Source organism: Phragmites australis, chromosome 5 (assembly GCF_958298935.1).
Source record: "Phragmites australis chromosome 5, lpPhrAust1.1, whole genome shotgun sequence".
NCBI lineage: Eukaryota > Viridiplantae > Streptophyta > Magnoliopsida > Poales > Poaceae > Phragmites > Phragmites australis.
In genome coordinates, this window is record NC_084925.1 from 40733413 (window position 1) to 40752837 (window position 19425).

General features: G+C 42.7%; 1 protein-coding gene across 1 annotated transcript; it reads left to right on the forward strand.

Annotated features, from left to right (window-relative positions):
- Positions 1-6588: 6588 nt before the first annotated feature.
- LOC133919688 (protein-tyrosine-phosphatase IBR5-like) lies at positions 6589-10195 on the forward strand. Its single transcript, XM_062364158.1, has 5 exons — positions 6589-7018; positions 8062-8161; positions 8658-8715; positions 8804-8910; positions 9629-10195. Exons 1-5 carry the CDS (start codon positions 6776-6778, stop codon positions 9928-9930), a joined length of 810 nt encoding a protein of 269 aa, XP_062220142.1. The 5' UTR covers positions 6589-6775; the 3' UTR covers positions 9931-10195.
- Positions 10196-19425: the final 9230 nt, after the last annotated feature.

Here is a 19425-nt window from a genome sequence, read left to right on the forward strand (position 1 = left end):
GGTCCAAGAACTGGACTGAGTTTTCATCGGGAAAATCCAACCAGGTGGGAATGGGAGGCACTACGATAAACGCCTCCAAAGAGGGGAACGACGTCTGAAGACGTTGCCGTCATCTGCACCAGCATTAGCTGGGCAAGGCTTTCGCCCCGACCTCCCCCGACCCACCTATAGAGAAGGTAGCCAGACCCTGGTCACTCTGCCTCCGCAACAGCCGCCGTCCATGTGGGCCAGATCTGGACGGAGGGAGACAAATTCAGCAAGGGGAGGAGACCGCACGCCAGGCAACCGGCGACGATCACGTCACGAGGGGATCAGCAGTCGTAGCAACACGCACAAACTGGCCAAAAAAAGGGCGAGCACCGGTTGAGACCCCACACACAGCACATCACAACCATTGCACCATGCCGACACACACAACCCTCTACGTGCCTTGATGCGTGCCCTGCTTCGCCGAGGCAGGAGCCAAACACACACGCGCAGAATCGTGCACAGTTGAACACGGAGCAGTAGGCCCAGGCCGCTGCCCTGCTGAGCCCTAGAAGACGCTAACGGCATCGTAGGCAGCGAGCATGAGACGACGCAGGAGACAACCCCAGGGCACCGAGCCATCGAGCGCGAGATCTCACGGGAAGGCCTGTCGCACGCGAGATCTGGTCGCCGCCCACCAAGATCCAACAACCTGCACCCGGAGACAAAGAATAACCCGGAGACAAAGACTAACGCGTCGTCCCACCAGGAGGCCCCAGCAAAAGAACCAGCGGCCACATGCACCGCCGAGCAGATCCGGGCCAGATCCCACCGCCGCGCGAACTACCGTCGTCACTCTTGTCATTGCACCACCCATGCTTCGCGTGCCGCTCCATGAACTAGATCTGGCTAGGGGTAGGGGGTTAGCCCTGCCACTCCAAATGTCTATTGGAACTTGCAACTTGCACGTGTTCCGAAAGAACAAAAAATGGGGGGTGGGATGCATCCCAGCAGCTTGCAAAAGAAAGACAACCAAACCAATTTGTCTCCATTACCACTCTACTCTCCGCAAACTACGGCGGAGCCAGAAACAGCCCAAGGGGGGTGCTGACCTGCTGGGTTAGTGATGGGACAATATAGGTTGGGCTGTTTTGAAGGTATTTGGGCCAAAATATTGTATAGTGTTGACTGGGAATTGGTGGGCTGGGCAGGTGTTTGGCCCAATTATTGCATTGTATTGTCTAGGAACTAGTGGGCTGGGAGAAAAAGAGCAAGCATTTTGCAGCGGTCAGAAGAGAAAGTGGACAAATCCACTACAGAATCCGCGAACTGAGCTATTGTGGTGGAACTTTTCCAACCGAATTCGAGTCAAAAGCTCGAATTTTCTATAAACTAGCTAAGTGTCTATACATTATAATAAAAACATAAAAATAGATACGATAATATTAAAAATAAGTTTAAGATATGGAGGTACAAATGAGAGCTTGTATTTTTTCGGAACTACTAAATGCTTGTGCATCGTAATAAATACATAAAAGATAGACAAGGTAACGTCAAGAATAAGCTCAAAGTATAAAGACATAAATGTGTCATGGAAGTGTCACCAAACAAATACGGTGTGAGCGATATCATAGTTTGATTTTAGATGTGATCTGAAAAAAGAGGATGAGACTATTTGCTAATTTTTCTCCTATTTTCTTTATTTATTTTCATTAGTAAAATATGTCCGTAGCCGGTACCAATTTTTTTATTTTTATTATATTTTTCTATTATTTTTTCTCACTTCAGCAGCACTAAAATATGGATCTTTGTATATTTTTTCTCAAGTTTAATGTAAGGGATGATAGCTATAGACGCAAACGCGTGTTTTGAAAACTGTGCAGAAAATTGTGGGAACAAGAACTCAATCTTTTAGGTTATTTTTTGCTTAAATTTTTTGTCGAACTTGACAAAGTAGGGAAGAAATGGATGTAACCTTTTCTGTAGATGTCTGTAGAGTAAAAAAAAAATATCGAAATCGAAGTCCGCGTGTAAAAGTTATGCCTATTTTACCGAAGATACTTTAGATTAACTGGTTTACGTGTCTATCGTACAATGAACATAAGTGACATGTCATAACTGTGACCCGTCACTTATGACCCATCACTTATAACCTTCTAAATAAATGTTAAAATAATAAAATATCTGTCTCCCTTCAAAAGTCACACGAGAGTGATGTGGTAAGGCGGATACACGCGTGAGGCTAAGTCATAGGTTCGATTATGTCAGAACACAGTGTATAAAAACAGTGTGAAAAATTATCTATGATGCGTGGCGAGTGATGATGACGCTAGGTTGGGATGTTCGGATGATTTTTTTTTTGACTTTTTATATAAAAAAATGCAAAAAAAGTTCGTCAATCTATAACCCGTCACTTATAACTTGTAATAAATGACGGATCATAGTTATGACTCGTTACCTATGACCTTAATAAGTGACGGGTCAATACTAATAACCTCATTGTTAACGGATTCTTACTCATACTTATGATTAGTCATCAGTGACATATTTAGGTGACTGCGCCTATGACGATTATGATCAATTATTTTTTAGCTTTTTTTATATAGTGATATATACATATGGATACGTTTAATAGTTAAAACGTGTGTCCACGCTACGTAAAATTATAAATATGATGTGCGTGCATGTGTGTCCTACTCATACTCTTAAAAAAGTTCACTACAGAATCCTAAGTGTACATGGATCTTTTTTCACACTTCTAAGTTCACTATCATTTATATGGATTTATTCTCTTCCTTCACAGTCCCTTGATGGAACCTTCTGTCGCTATCTCCCAGAAACTCAATGGCTTCATTCTCAATCTGTACAAGCATATGCAAAAATGATAGTAACAATAATATATAAGCCAAGCAAGAACAGAAACAATCCTCGGGGAACCGTAGTATTTTGAACTGAACCTTCTTTTGCAATCCCTTAGAGTTCAATGGCTCATTTGTCACGCTAGAATATCCTGAAAAATGGAAGCAACAATAACATATAAGTAAGCAAGAACAGATACAATCCTGGGGAAACAAAAATCTTTCGACTACACCAGTAATTCTGCGCAAGACGGACGGACGATGTTCAGGAGACATGCATCTCCAGCATCATTATCATAAGAGATACATCTCCAGTCCATCCCTTGGGACAGTTCAGACTTTTCCCATGTAATAACAGGGTTAGTCTTGCACTTGCGTGATTTGAATAGTTTTCTGATTTTTCGAAGCCTTTCGCAGCGCTCATAAGCAGTAGCGTATACCATTCCAAGACTGAAGACGTCACTATACATATCAAACAGAAATTAGAATTCCAAAACTGAGTTAAACTATGAATTCTGCATGTGCCTAAAGGTGAAAATACCTTTTCATCATGAAGCTGCATTTGAAGCAGTTCAGGTGAACCATACAAATAATATCCCATTAAATTCGCCTCCGTAGGAGCACGAAGGAGAAGCAATTGACACGCCAGCCACAAATAACTAGAAGTCAAATAATGCTCAATTGCATGAAAATAAACTGTCTAGTTGTTGTACTTACTCTGACCGAAATCCCCAAGCTTGACGTGCCCGTTGTCATCAAAGAATATGTTTCTGCACTTGATATCAAGGTGAACGATACCTTTTGTGTGCATATAGCTTATTCCAGAAATAATTTCACTGAAAATCTTGACCTTCTCACTAGCTGAATTCACTGGTTTTTCATTAAGGTAGTCTTTGAGAGTGCTACATAAAGGCATTGTTTCAATACAAGTAAATAAAATATATAATATAAACACAAGTATATTACGCACCACTTGCAAAGCTCCCGTGCTAAATAAACCGATGACTCCTTGGTAAGGACAGTTCTTTTTTATCTTCTTTCCACACATTTTTATCTTTTTTCCACACACAAAACATTCTTGTAAGATTTGGATGAAAATGCTCCTTCACAATCAGTGGCACAATGGTAAGAGAGGAGTGCACTGCATTACTAATAAATTAAACAAAGACTTTGTTTCTCATATATCAAAAAAAACTCCATTTATCTAAAATATAAAACTAAGTAAACTCCCATATAGCTGGGATATTTTTATTTGCTCGATGATATAAAACTCCCTTTATCTAAAATATATGAAAAAACTAAGCATGCACTAACCGCAGTTCCTCACGATCTGTACATGAGTAGAGATCTTGACAGCGCATTTGTGTGAATGTTCAAGATACAATCACTTATATAAACATCTCTTTCTCCTCTGCTTTCTAACATAATTGCACCGATTAACATAATGAAATTTGATTGGGACTTTAAGTATTAGGTTGTTAACTTACCTAAAAGCTTTTGGAATATCAAGAAAATACCTAAACAAGGGTTACCATGAATCCATTATGAGTACACAACGTAACCATAAGTACATTAGAATATACTAATAACTATTGGTCCTTTATCATGCTCTGTGTCTGATATCTCTTCATTCTTGACCGAATCTGCATCTACATTGAATGACCATGATGATTTCCAGATGCAATCACCCTGCCCTACTCAACATAACCATAAACACATTAAATATCACATAAACATATATCTCCAGAAGCAAAATTTAAATATTCCAAACAACAAAATTTGAACATTGCACTCAAATCAGTGCTAATGAACAACTGAGTTGGATGATATAGCAGAATAATTTCGTGAATGGTGAGCTAGCTTCAATTAGAAAGCCATGAGGTAAAATGACACTTATGCTGCAAATGCAGGTACTCTACATCCACTACTAATTGAAGAGTGGATCATTGTTTTCAACCACAAACAAGGTGATGTGAGTAGCCCTTTTAGTAGGATGGACCGATAAATTTCTTTATGAATTGTTTGTTAACTACTAGCATGAGAGTGTAAAATGTCATTAACTAATTGATAAATTCTAGTAATCACTTTAATGATGTGTCACATTAGTAGAATTTGGCAATTTGATAGGATTGAACCAGATTGAATAGATCACCTTACACTTCTTAAATGAAACACCAAAATCACCTAGAAAGGTTGTAACGCGGAATGCAACAAATTACGGGATGAGAGTTAAACAAACTATCTTTGCATAGGATTGTCGGATGTGTGATAGCATCCCGAGACCCTATGCCCATATGCAGATGTCAATCAGGAACAAAGATGGTATACTTCTACGACCAGCTGGCAGCGGCTCCGCTGATTCATCATCATCTGATGTGAGCTCCGCCATCGCTTCTCGAGATAAAAGCTCCATTACCTCGTCACCCAATGTCTCCTCGATCGCAACTTTGTATTCTTTGAGAAAGATGTATTTTTGCATTATGTTTGTCTGGCAGCAACCTGAGCACAATTTGTTTGGTCCCATCACCTCCTCCGAGGATGATCCCGATGTAGCACTGTCATTGTGCGAGAGCGGAAGCCACGCGGCTAGTGAGACAACCGCCACCGACCAACAATGTAGGGAGGGGGGGGGAGAGGAGTGGCAGCGAGGGGAGTGTGGGTGAGAGCAATGGCAGTGAGGGGGAGAGACTAGTCGGGTGAAGCAAGCATGCCAGTTGGACTCCAGAAGAGAGGACATTTTATTGGAGTCAGAATAACGATTCTAGAAGAGGAGATTTTATTGGGGTCCGAATAATATTAGCACGGAGTTGTGAATTGTGATGCGCTTGGGTGCTCTATTTTTAATGGAATGATGCACTTGTGCTAAAGAGCATGATATGAGGGATAACTCTCCATCCAATGATGATACAATCCCATCAAAGGATAACAATGGGTCAAGTTGGGTATGGGCAGAGTAGATCCGCACCTCACTCGTCACTTGCACTTTGTTACTTGACCCACGCTTGTGAAGACTAATAGATGAAATTTCATGCATGTGCTTGTATCCACCGTGTATCTGAAACCTGTGGGCAGGATTATAAATTTCGTTTTACAATTTTTTCATTCATTGGCGAAAATACCAAAATTCGTGAAAATTCATTGAAATTTCGGTTATTTTTCGTCATCTGCTCTGAGTCCCACATATCAGTAAAAAAAAGTTCCAAAATTAAATATTTCATTCGTTCCTGAAATTTCGGCAAAATTTTAATCGCTACCTATGGGTATCCTTGTGAGCCCAAAAAACTCTTTTAAAGATCTCTCAAAAAAAAAATCATAACTCAGAATAATAATATTAATAAGGATATGTTTGGATTAATGCTCGCATAAATATTTTATCCCAGGATAAACTACCATATTCACAAATCACAATATCAATTATTTGTTATGGAATTGGACTAATATTGTAAGTTATCGGTAGACCCGTGAGCATATTACAAAATCCATACATGACTTACTTCTTAGCAGCTACGCGACCATTTGTGTCCCTGGGCAAAATCACATACCATACCTTGCTCGATCAAGCATGGTACACGCCGATACCGGAACCCACGAGGATTGCCATTCCTAGTCCATCCATCCAACACATCCTATATGAACAAAAAAAATCATTAATGTATGTAGACATGTTTAAGGCCATTCATTTATATTGATATTTGTGTTGAAGATAATAGATAAAAAAATCAAACGACATAAGATAGAATTATTTGATAAATAAATATGAGATGAGAGGGATTGAGAGCCGAGATAAACTGTCTGTGCGCAAGAGGATCAGCCGTTCCCATACCTGCCCTGTCGATCAGATCCAAACGTAGCAGCTCCAAGGTCGGGCACCCACACGATCCCACCGCCTCCTATGGCTCGCCGGGATTGAGCAGGGCGGCGGCGGAAGGAGAGAGAGGGGAGGGGACCAGATGAGGAAGCGGGAGAGGGAGAACCCGTGCGGGATCTGCGGGCACTACCACAAGTACGAGGAGGGGGAAGTTTGCGGGGTGTGCGGCCACCGGTGGAAGGCGTCGGAGGGGGAGGGTGTCCCGGCGAGGCACGAGTCCGCCTTCCCTACCGAGGTGCTCAAGGACTTCCTCTTCCTCGGGAGCTACGACAACGCCTCCCGCTCCGAGGTCCTCAAGACGCTCAGCATCTCCCACATCCTCAACGTACGTAATGGGACCCTTTTTGGATGATCCCCGTTTGATTCCTAGTTTGTGTTTATTGATTCCGCGTGGTGAAGTTGGAGAATGGTTCCCCGTCAAAAAAAAAAAAAAAGAAACAAAGAAGTTGGAGGGTTTGGTTATTCATTACCATTCACTGTCTATTGAGCACAGGTTATCTGCTTGTATTGTTTTTACTTGAAAGGTTATTTAGGTAGGTTTAGCTTATAGCAAACAAAGGGGAATGTTTATATTTTGTGAAGTAAGTGGTGGTATAATTGAATGCATAGAAAAATTGTGGCAAAATGCAGAAATATTCAGAACATGGGAGGACCATTAACATATAGTATTTATTTGAACTCGATATCAAACTCAAACAGGAGCATCTGGCAATTGACGGTTGTGAAGCTTGATTGGAGTGAATAGAAGGAAATCGATTCACTCGTGATAATTGGGGTAATGGGTAGTTGTGAAACAATAAGGAACGAGGAGTAACCCATGGTGATAATTACTCATGTTTGGCTTCTCAATTGACAGACGTACCTGGCATTTAAAGTGTTCGTCCGGTATATGAAATTAACAGAACATGTTATGGATTGACATGATATTTCACTTGAGATAATCATGCTTATGGAGATAAAATACTAAAAACCCGTTTTATGGAAGGTTGCTAATTGAATTAGTGTGAATTTTCATTACACAGTGATAAGTATGATTCCTTCTGTTCCATAAATTTGTTTACAAAGCTAGGTGAATTTGACATCTAATCTTCATAGTAAATGAATGCGTGTTCTGCCTGTTTGGGTTCAGTATTCTAGTTATGTTCTGTCATATGGATGCTGTGCAGCATGTGTTCATCAACGATTCTTTCTGGCTAGTTTCTCAATATGGTTAATTTCTTGTGAATCTGTAGTCTGTTATGTATCTTGACTGCCGGCATTTAATATATTCCTGCCATAAACTGTTAAAATCAGTTGTTGCCCTCGACTGTTTAGAGCATGCTTCAGTATGAAAATTGAAGATTAATCACTATGTTCATTGCTTCACAGACTGTGCCTGCTTGCCAAAATCTATACAAGAATTCATTCACGTATCACAATCTTCAACATGACAGGCCTTTGGATTTTGATGAGGCAAACCAGTTTCTAGGTATTGTCTGTGTCACTCTTTCAGCATTTTGATGTGGAATTAAGTGTACAGCGAGTCATCGACTAATTTGTTTCCTCTTTGTGTTGCCCCTGTGAAAACACGTTGTTACCTGATGAACTCAAGTAGATATACTCTCTGCATTTCATCCTAACATATTCCATTTTCTGACTGCCCTGTCTAGTAATATGTTATTTCCATAATTGTTTCAACTTGATTTTTGAAGCCATGCTTCCATTCAACTTGATTTCTGTCTTTGTTAAGAATGGACTGAGCATATGTATTGTCTTGTTCCAGATTATTTTTTGTTTGTATATTGCACATCATCCTTTCCCTTAGTGCTTCTTTCTGAAATTTTAACAAATGAAGAGTACTTTCTGGTCTTCTGGAAAACGGAGGGGATTGTATTTATTTGCTCCCCCAGTACTGAGCTATTAGACCTCTTTATTATCACTAATAATCTAATATGATACTATGGTTTCCTTCTCTGCAATTCCAGAACAATGTGAAAGAGATAAATCACGTGTTCTTGTTCATTGCATGACTGGAAAAAACAGGTACTTGTGGAGAAATTTTCATGAGCATTGATTCTGTCAGCATTGTTATGATTGATTGATGAATACTTCTTTGGAACACATTTGTTAGGTCAGCAGCTATTGTTGCAGCCTTCTTGATGAAGTCTAGAGGATGGAGACTTGCTCAGTCTTTCCAGTGGGTGAAAGATCGGCGACCGCAGGTTCAACTTGCAGATGGTTAGCTCCATACCCTTTAATGTTTGTTGAGTAATCAAAGATATCATCTCTCTGCATTTGAATCCGCTCCTTGCCAATCAACTATTGATAAATTTATTACGTGAAATATATATATATATATATATATATATATATATATATAGGACACCTATTCTATACTCCTAGGAGTATGTAAAGTAGGAGTATATTTAAAGTGATAAAGAAGTATAACACACGTGTAAAAGTGGTATATGAGAGGTGGGAGTACATACACTCAGGAGTACATACTAGTTTTCCTATATATATATATATATATATATATATATATATATATATATATATATATGTATGTATGTATGTATGTCTGTGTGTGTGTGTTTTAGTTTAATGAGAACTTGTTATGTTCGTTATTTCATTACCCTGATTCCTCTTGTTTACTTAATTTTGGCACATACAGCATAAATCCAGCGATCTTTTTTCTTCCCTTGTTAAGATAGTGTTATGAACTTATGATGAGGGGGGTCACTGTGAGAATTAATTTTTGGGGAATTAGTTCAAAGTTATTATCATTCTTCTTAGTGAAAAAAAGATCATGAGTTAGTCAACTGTACCTTGTTTAGCACCTACTTAACATTTAAATCTCAAAGATTTGTGATTGGATTTTCAAATAATATTGTGAATTCATGAACAATCCAAATGTATTATTATAAGCTTACAGTAATCTGTTTATTTTGTGCAGCTTCTCAGCATGAGCTTCTAGAGTACGAGCAGAAGCTTTTTGGATCCAGTGTTCAATCGTTGGTTCCCACTGAATCATTTGCTTCTCTTGGATTTGGTTTCCCAAAACCAGCAGGTGACATCCAAGCACCTACGTGCAACCAAATGACTCTGCCATCCATATTCGAGCGAGTCAGCCCAAATAATGTTCCTGCTAATTTCACTTTTGGAGCTGAGAGGACAGTAGGAGTCAACCCTCAAGAAAACAATAACAATGGCAGCGTCAACCCAACTTCGACTGATAACCTGATGGACAGCTCTTAAGATGATTTCACTTGGCACTGTTGAATCTCCATGTCGGGGAAGTAACCTAATGCCAGGTGTACCGAAATGGTTCTGGCAACTGGTTTAGATTTCAGCGAGGTATTTTGCATTTTGTACAATTGAGAAATGGTTCTGGCAACTGACCTTGTGCTGTAGAACGAATATGGCCGTAGGCCTGGCAATTGATGCTGGAAACACTGGTTGGTGGCTCATATTTCGGTTCCTTCCTTGTATGACTGGGCTGCTTGAACTTGTTTTACTTTTATTCTTCGTCCTCCATTTTAGTGTGCCGTATTGATGCGCTGCTCGTAACCCATACTGGAATTTGTTATGTTTTTGCAACCGATGAAGTGATGCATTGGCTAAATAAACAGCGGCACAAATTGTGCTTTGTCAAAGTGGACGTGGACTCCTAGTAGTATAGTTCTTCGGCTACAAACATGCATGATGTACTATGTATCTGGACGCATCATCGACTAATATGGAGTCAATCCGGGACCATCATTAGAGCATCGAAACATGGATGGGAAACTCTAAAGCGTGATTGGTCGTGCCCTGGGCTTACCGCGCCCCACAACCGGCGCTGAAGAAGTTAGTCGTCAGAGAAGGCTAGGGTTCTGGAGCCTATGCTCTCTCCCTTTGACATCGAAATCGGCATGGAGGCCAGCCCATTTGTGGGTGGGGTGGCATGCCGGCGGACGCCAGCCGCGGGTGGCACGGCGGGGCGTCATGGCAGCGGGGTAGAGGAGGACGAGTAAGAGGTGACAAGGGGTGGATGGCGGGCTGCACGTTAAGGTAAGTTTGGTTGGTTTAACGAAATTAAATGGGATGAAATGGTATTAGATGTAGTGGTCCTAAATGAGGTGTTATAGACAGGTTGTGTGCTTGGATGTATAATATGTTATGAGAATATGTTTGGTTATTTATATAGAATGAGATAACTTGTTACAAGATTCTGTTTGGTTGACTGAATGGTTTGATTCTGGATGAACTGTATAGGATAATAAAAAATATATAAATGAAGTATTTACAAATAAACTCAATTTTTATCATATAACCTAGGGATGTAAATAATTTTAGAAATTATTCTATCACATAAGAAGAATATTAGTGATTTTTTTAGATTTTTGGAAATTTATGATAGTTATAAAAGTAGCATTTTTGAAGAATTTTAATTTAAATTTCACACAGTTTTTTTAATCTAATTAAAATGGATTGTAAATAATTATGGAACGCGTAAAAAAGTTTTAGAATTTTTAAGCAACAGAAGAAGACGCACGAGGTGCGGATTTTGGTGAGTACTGTTCACAGCGGACACTCGGGTACTGTTTATTCGGACGAGTCCGTCCTGACCAGCCGCGGCCGATTTTGCACTATCAGTTGGTTCAGCATGTAGGAAGAATCTACTAAGAATCTGTGTCAAGTCTTATTCTAGACAATATCTGATTCAAATAACCAAACACCTATACTAGACCTCGTATTTGACAGTCCGATCCAGGCTTAGCTTCTTCCAGACAACCAAACATAGCCTTAGTTATTAGGATCATACCGGACCGGTGGTTGGACCGTTAAAAACTAGAACCGGAGTCTTACATCGGCTCGATTCAATTCAAAGACCGCCATGGTCGAGAGCTTCATCCATTCCTCCACGGGCCTTCTTAGCTTTTGTCATCAAGCAGGGTCCATCCATCCATGGTGTCTCGGTTGCCAGGTCTTGCCAATGGTTTCGCAGCAGGGGTCTCCGCAACAACGGCGACTTCTCCTTTGATCGCGGCACTGCGCTATCCAGCAGCCAGCAAGGAGTGTAGCACCGTTATGTCCAAAAAATTGTGTATTCATGGATCTTGTGTTCTTGTTATTCTTGCCAAATTCTTTTCGTCCTTCTTTTGGTTTGGATATGAGACATTGAGTTCGTTAGATTGCTCGATCTTCCTCTCAAATTACTGGAACTCGATCTGTAAGCACTCGTTGCTTTCTTTACGAAGGAACAAGCAGATTTACTTTTCCATTTCATCTAGCCTTGATCTGTACAATTTGTGATCGTTTTTTGACCTTGTATTTCTGGATTTGAGGATCCGGAAGATTGTTGATTATTATTGCTTCAGTATAAATGAATACTATAACAGAAGTAATGGTAACTTTTGGAGTTAAAATAATAGAATAACATTATAATATCAATATATATTGAACCGACAGTTCAACAAGTGACCTGCGATTGGACCGTCGACCGGTAAACTAGTGACCTTGTTGGTTAATCTCCGATCTGATCTCAATAATTATGGTTGTCTATCACCAGTGGATGGAGGGGATGCACTAAGTGGAGAGAGGGGATGGGTAGTGCGGTGGGCAGCTGTGGTGACGGCGATTGCGGTGGGCAAGGACAGCGGTGGAGGGGCAATCAGGGGAGGATGTCGGATGTGAGGAAGATGATGGGTTGCATGCGGGATATCGCGGTCCAATATGGATGCCTAGGCTGATTCATTACTCTTCACCCAAGTTTCCATTAAGGGCAAGGAATCTTGATAGTGATATTGAAGTGAGTTCATACAAGTACCCATGATCCAGGTATCATAAATATGTACTTCTGTGATGATAAACATATGTAGCTATAGAATAAATTTTGTTGGGGGAATGGTAGCACGTCAGCTTCCTTCATTGACTTCGGTCACGTTAGCCAACTCTAAATACGAGGTAGCAATGCTAATATCATGATAAAGATGTTTTCACTGTGCTCTGTAGGGATAAGGCCAGAGAGAACACGACGAAGGATAGGATGTGACAAAAAGACCATCGGCAAGAGAACGGATGACGGTCCCGAGAGGAGCATATGAGTCAAAAAGGGGATGACAGGAAGACGACCAGAAAAAAGTCAGCGTTAGACCCAAAGGGAGGCCTGACATGTGTTCTTGTCAGGCATGGCTAGGTTAGGGTTTTGCAAATATACATGGATTTTAATCAGAGGCGAAATCCAATGGAGTTATCTGGTGCACTAATAATTTTTTTTGCTAGCTATAGGTTGATATCTCATCCTCTCTACTTAAGTGTGTGAACCAGGCACTAGTCTTTTGCTCTCGCAAGTGCATGGCTCATTAAGTGTATGATGAGTGGTGCACAGGGTGGATTAAGCTCTAGCTTTGCCTTTTACTGTAATAACCAGGAATATTCTGAAGTTATTCCCAGGATTAAGGGGCAATATTCATGGGGATAAGGGTACGAACGTAATGATGATTGTGATGGTTAAAGTATAGCTATAAATGTTCTCACCTAACTGATGTTACATGAAGGAACACTTATTTCTAGTCTAATGTGCACTACGTGAAAAAAATGGCTTCAGTGATGGATAATAACTGGCATTAGTGATGGGTCACACACCCCGAATGCGTTACTGATAAGTTGTCATTAGTGACGGATTACGACCTGTTACTTATAAGGTCATAAGTGACGGATCGTAACTATGATCTATCACTAATGACTGAACATAAGTGATAGGTTGTAACAGTGATCCATCACTTATGACTAATGAGCATTTTCGTGTTTTTTAGACATAAAAAAAGTCAAAAAAATTCACCCGAGCCATACCAATGCAGGGGCCCATCGCATATGCCCTACAAAACATACTATTTTTAAACTACTTTTCAATCTGCGTTCTATGAGCCTCAAACTCGCAACCTCTCCTCACACGCGTAGCTCACTTACCACTTTACCTATCACGTAGTTGTGATAGACATCAGAGATTTTATTCTTTTAATCTTCTTTACCGAAGGTCATAGGTGACGGTTTATAACCATGATTCGTCACCTATGACTGATTAGTGATGGGTCAGAACCATGACCCGTCACTAATAACCTTACTTAATTTATTGGTTCGGTAAAAAATTTTGAGGCCAAATTTAGTTTAGAAGATTGAGCTCTCGTCCTCTAAAGTTTTTGCATCATTTTCGGATACGCGTTTGTATCCATAGCCGCCACCCTTTATATTAAACTTGAGCAGAAATATACAATAGTTCATATTCTCATACTACTGAGGTGAGAAAAAATAAGAGAAAAATAAAAATAATAATAATAAAAATAATAAATTTGAATTGGTCATTAGTGACTATAGAACAAATTGATTGGCTATTTCCTCTAGAAAGTCTTGTGATGATTCTATTGAAGTTAAACTATTCACTTTGGAGTTGTTAAATACTCCCGCTGTATTGCAATATGTATTCTTTTTCTCAGAAAGTTTTCATGAGCGATTACCTAAAGTCACCAAATGATCTAATAATGTATCTCTCCCATCATATTTTTTTCTCCTTTTCTTTTATTATGTTCTTGATTATACTTATATGTGAATAAATCCTTACATTTCATGAACTTGCATTTAACAACTTGTTGACTATTATTGTCTCAAATACCTTCATATTTTGTTACAATTAAATGCTTATTTGTCACATTTATATTCTTATTTGGACTTTCAGTCTTTCCTCCTTCATCCATAAGTCATTGGTGACCGGTCGTAACAGTGACGATCACCAATGAAATTATTGATGCTGCATAAGAAAAACAAAAGAAAATACCTAGAATGGTCCATCATTGATAATAATAGTGACGAATTATATTATGATCTGTCACTAATTTTATATCTTCTTTATCTATTTTTTATGTAGTGATGTGAGCAATATTCTCTATGTTATGACTAAGATCCCAATAAGCTTCTATAGCTGGTCATAGAATATTCAATGGTTGGTTATAGAATAGCTCAATCTGACATTCTCCTCTCCCTCCCACCTGTGCTCGTGGCGAGCCCGGACGCTTTCAAGCACGTCGCTGCGGCAGCAGAGTCCATCCGAGGCTCGGTCATGCACGTGCCGCCATGGAGGCGGGCGCGGTACGTGCAGGCCAAGTGGTCTGACCAGCACGAGAGAGTGGAAAACGTGGCGCCGATGGCCACGACGGGGTCACGACCGGAAGCAGGAGCGAGGGCGGTAGTGCACGCCCGGCGTCCTGGCGGCAGGAAGATCTGCGGAATGGAGATGGGGCGCCGGGAGGGGGCCATGGGACGAGAGGCATTGGTGAGCATGAGACCTTTGTTCACATGATTGTGACATAGGGTGGATGCGTCAGACGATGAGTCGATCGTTCTTAGCTTCTTTGCCTGCTGTAACTCTGTGTCTGGGATTGTGGTTCTGCGCATCTTGAAAGACTTGTATGATATGGCTGAAGAAAAAAAATACAGAACCCATGTCATGCTTAAATGTACATTTTGGTACATATGAAATGAATTGCACCATAGTCATTCTACAAAAGACTGTGCTCGTAACCTATGTGGGCTATGGTAGGCCTGGCATTAGGACTACTTAGAGATGGCCTGGTATTGGGACACGCAAATAATTTCTTCAAAAAGAAAAGGTTAATTTACTGGTTTAGTACGAAAAAACGACTTCTACGAGTACGTTGTTGGACTCGTGACACTCCATCCAATCAATAGTCTGCACAAAACCTGGGTGATCGCCTAGTGCCCGCTCCACTACCAGTCTTCTATACCAGCGAACGAGACATTTCAACCAAGGCCGCGTAGCACGAAAAGACCAGCACCAAACCATGCTCAACCACGTCACCTATGTTTGGCCCGGCACCACCACCCACATGCATGCACACTCTACACTGCAACTGGATGGCAACGCGGATGTCAGCCATCGCGACACGCCGGCATCAGGCCGCCGGGTGCTCACGACGGCGGCAGGCAAACGAGAAGCGGAGCTGGGCGATCAGGGAGAGCACAGGAGGGGGCGCAAGGCGATTGCACATCAATCTTGTCGCGGTCATGGCCCTGGCCCCTGGCAAGCTAGATATCCCAAAACCGCTCGGGAAAGAGCCGTAGATAAAGGTCTCCGTCTGGGAACAAGGTCCCCGTGTAGACGAATCGTGTGCCACAGCTTTGAGTCTCTTTACAGCTTTGGTTGGGCATGTACCCAAAAAGGTCATACTGAAACTTGCAAGGACAGGCGCATACAACTGATCGAATCAATTTGGATGAATCGATCAGTTGTGTACATGTGGGATCGATTATGCAAGCTGTCCCAGACGTGTCGGCGTCGAATTTCCGAAGCCTGAACCGTATTCGCTGACATCCTGCTGATGTGCGAAAAGTGTGTCTTCAAATATCGATACGTGTATTTGTACCAAACAGAAACCAACCTTATTTTACCGTCCTCGTGTTTGGGAGGTACCGAAAGAAGAACAAACCATTGGGTTCCGCGTCACATCGTGCCCAACAGCGGGTCATTCCGGTGGCGGAGAAGGGGGAAACACACTAGACACCGGCAACAAGTCGGCCAACAAGTCCGCCTAGTCGTCCATCCCGCCACAAGGACGAAGAATTCCACCCATGTTGGGTTCGCCCCTGCCCATGTCTCACGCGCTTTGCACCGCCGAGGACGGCGCGCCGATTAGTTCTCCTTATTTAAGCACCTTCTTTTGGCCATGTCCGCGCCGAACCTACGCACTATGAGCGCCGCCATGGTGCGCCGCACACTCCTCTTGTCACTCCTGTGCGCTGGCACCCTCGGTCTCTTGCCCTACTGTCGTGGCGCCACGGAGGCACCGGGCTACATCATCGTCTCAACTGCAGTTTCATTCCGGGCTCAACATGCAACGCCCTTAACTATTTATCACATTTATCGTGTATCAATTCAATCTCTCACTGACATATGGAACCATCTAAATCACTGAATGCAGGTCGGGATGGTAAATTTATTACCACTCATCCTATAAAAATGGCAAAAAGTTAAATGCCTCGCGAGCATTGGCAAGCTGATCAGTTGTTTCAGTGTTTCTTGGCGTGCGGCTATTGTGGGAGCTTAGAATTTCAGGAGTTGATTTGTTTGGCTCGAATTCGTTGAGGTTTCAGTTGCGATGGGGCGGAATGGCACATCGGCCGTGCTGCGGTTGACACACCGGCACGGGCCGTGCGCCCCCTTGCGGACGTCCTCGCTGGCGCCCTCGTCGGTCTCTTACACGCTGCGTGCGAATCAGCAGCGTGCTAAGTACATATTGAGGAGAATGTCGGGTGCCGGCGCGCAGCAGATGTGGGGATCCAAGGTGGTTGTGACGGTGCCGGCGAACTGGGGGTACGACATCGGCACTCTGAACTATGTGGTGATCGTGAGCCTCGGCATGCTAGGCGTGACACAGGCGCTAGAGGTGGACACCGTCAGTGACCTATCGTGGGTGCAGTGCAAGCCATGTGCCGCTGTTAGTTAAACTCGTGCATAAGTCGTTTTGTTTAGTTTAGGAGACTGCATGTGCTCGTGGTCCTTTGTGCGAGCCGTGCGGATAGGAGTAGAGGCTGGGGCGTGCTTGTGCACGTCAAGCCGAGTCGTGGGCATGCTCCGCGGCTTGCTCGCCACGCTCTGTGTCGTGGGATGGTGCGACGCGCATGGATCATGGTGAGGAAAAATTGGAGTTTCGGTTGTTCTATTTTCCCTTTAAATTCAACAATCAAACAAAAGATGTTGCAATATTCTTGCGGCACCAAATACTCACTGTGCATTCGCGTATATTTGTGTATTTTGCTTCCAAACACAGTGTGCGTCCGCTCGCCCACTCGTTCAGACCACCGGATTGTCCGGCGTCAATGTTTTGCTGCCCGCCGGAATATCGGCGCAACCAACATTTGGTACTAGAGCTCGCATTCAGGGTCCTGGCCATGTCAACTCCAGCGCGCAGTGAAGCATCGTGAACGCCTCTGCGGCGGAGAGGTACTCATTCTTCGTCACCTCCCCTGCTTCGACCCCAGTACCGTGATGACAGCAACCGGGAGATGGTGGTGCACCAGACGGTGAAGGAGATCGGCGGAGCGGCGAACTACCCGATGCTGACATGAACCAACTACGGCGACTGGGCTCTCATGATGTAGGTAATGCTCCAAGCACGCGGCCTGTGGGACGCCGTCGACATGAGCAACACCGAGTTCCAACATGACCGTATGGCGCTGGAGGCTATTCTGCGCGCTGTACCAGTCGAGATGCTATCGACGCTCGTCGTGAAGCCCACCACCAAGGAAGCCTGGGACTAGGGATGGAAACGGATCGGATACGTATGGAATCGAATTCGGATAGTACGATTTACCACATTTTAATTTGAATACGAATACGGATCCGGATATCTTCGAATACGAATACGAATCGGATAGTTCGAATACGAATCCGCATTCGGATATCTACTCGATCTTCGAAATTTAGGTTGGAAATTTAAATTTTTGAAAAAATTTGACTGAAATTTGATAAAATTCGAATGAAATTTGTTCTACTTTGATTGGGCCGGAATTTTACAAATTTTGTTCAAAATTCATGTTGGAAATTTAAATTTTTGATCAAATTTAACTGAAATTTGATGAAATTTGACTGAAATTGTTCCAATTTGATTGGGTTGGAATTTCGTTCATATCTGAAATTTCTAAAACTTTAGCAAAATTTGGTTCCCTGTTTGGCGGATACGGATACGAATCGGATATACCTCGAATTCGGATATCCACATTTGAATCCGAATCTCGAAAACGAATTCGGATATATCCATTTTAGTATCCATTTCAGAAACGAATACGGATATGGATATCCATATTCTTATTTTAACGGATACGGAATCGGATAATTCGGATTTCCTGCCATCCATTTCCACCCCTACCTGGGACACGGTGAAGACAGTACGTGTCGGGCTCGATCACGTGTGCAAGTCCAAGGTGCAACAACTCCGCAGGGAGTTCGAGGACATTGCGTTCCGGGACGGCGAAGCAGTTGAGGATTTCGCCATGCCCCTGACTGGCCTCATCAACCACTTGAGCACCCTCGGCGACCCCATTAACGAGCAGAAGGTTGTGGAGAAGCTGTTGCGGGTGGTGACACCAAAGTTCAGCCAGATCGCTATGTCCATTGAGACGTTGCTCGATCTGGGTGAACTGACCATGGAGGAGGTCACTGGGTGGCTCAAGGCGGTAGAAGATAGCCTCGGCTCTGCTCCCGCCATGGACACCAGTGGCAAGCTGCTGCTCATGGAGGAGGAGTGGCTCGTGAGGCTCAAGCTACGCCAAGATGGTGAAGGCTCATCCGGCGGCTAGAAGGGCAAGCCAGGTGACCGACGGCGTGGCAAGAAACCTATCAAGAAGGCGGATGACAAGGAAGGTGCACGCGAATAGACGTGGGACAAATGCCAAAACTGCGGTAAGATCGGGCACTGTGCTAAAGATTGCAGGCAGCCGAAGCGCGTCAACAAGGCACATCTAACCAAGGAGGACGACAATGAACTCACACTCCTCATGCTGCAATCATGTACCATTGTCAAGCCTACACCGATCACCGGTCACACTGTCTCCCTCGAAGAGCCACGCATAAAAGGACTTGCTCGGGAATATCGGTGACCATCACAACGAGGCGTGGTACCTGGACTTAGGCGCCAGCAACCACATGACGAGGCGCCATGACATCTTCATCGAGTTGGACACGAGCATCACCGGCAA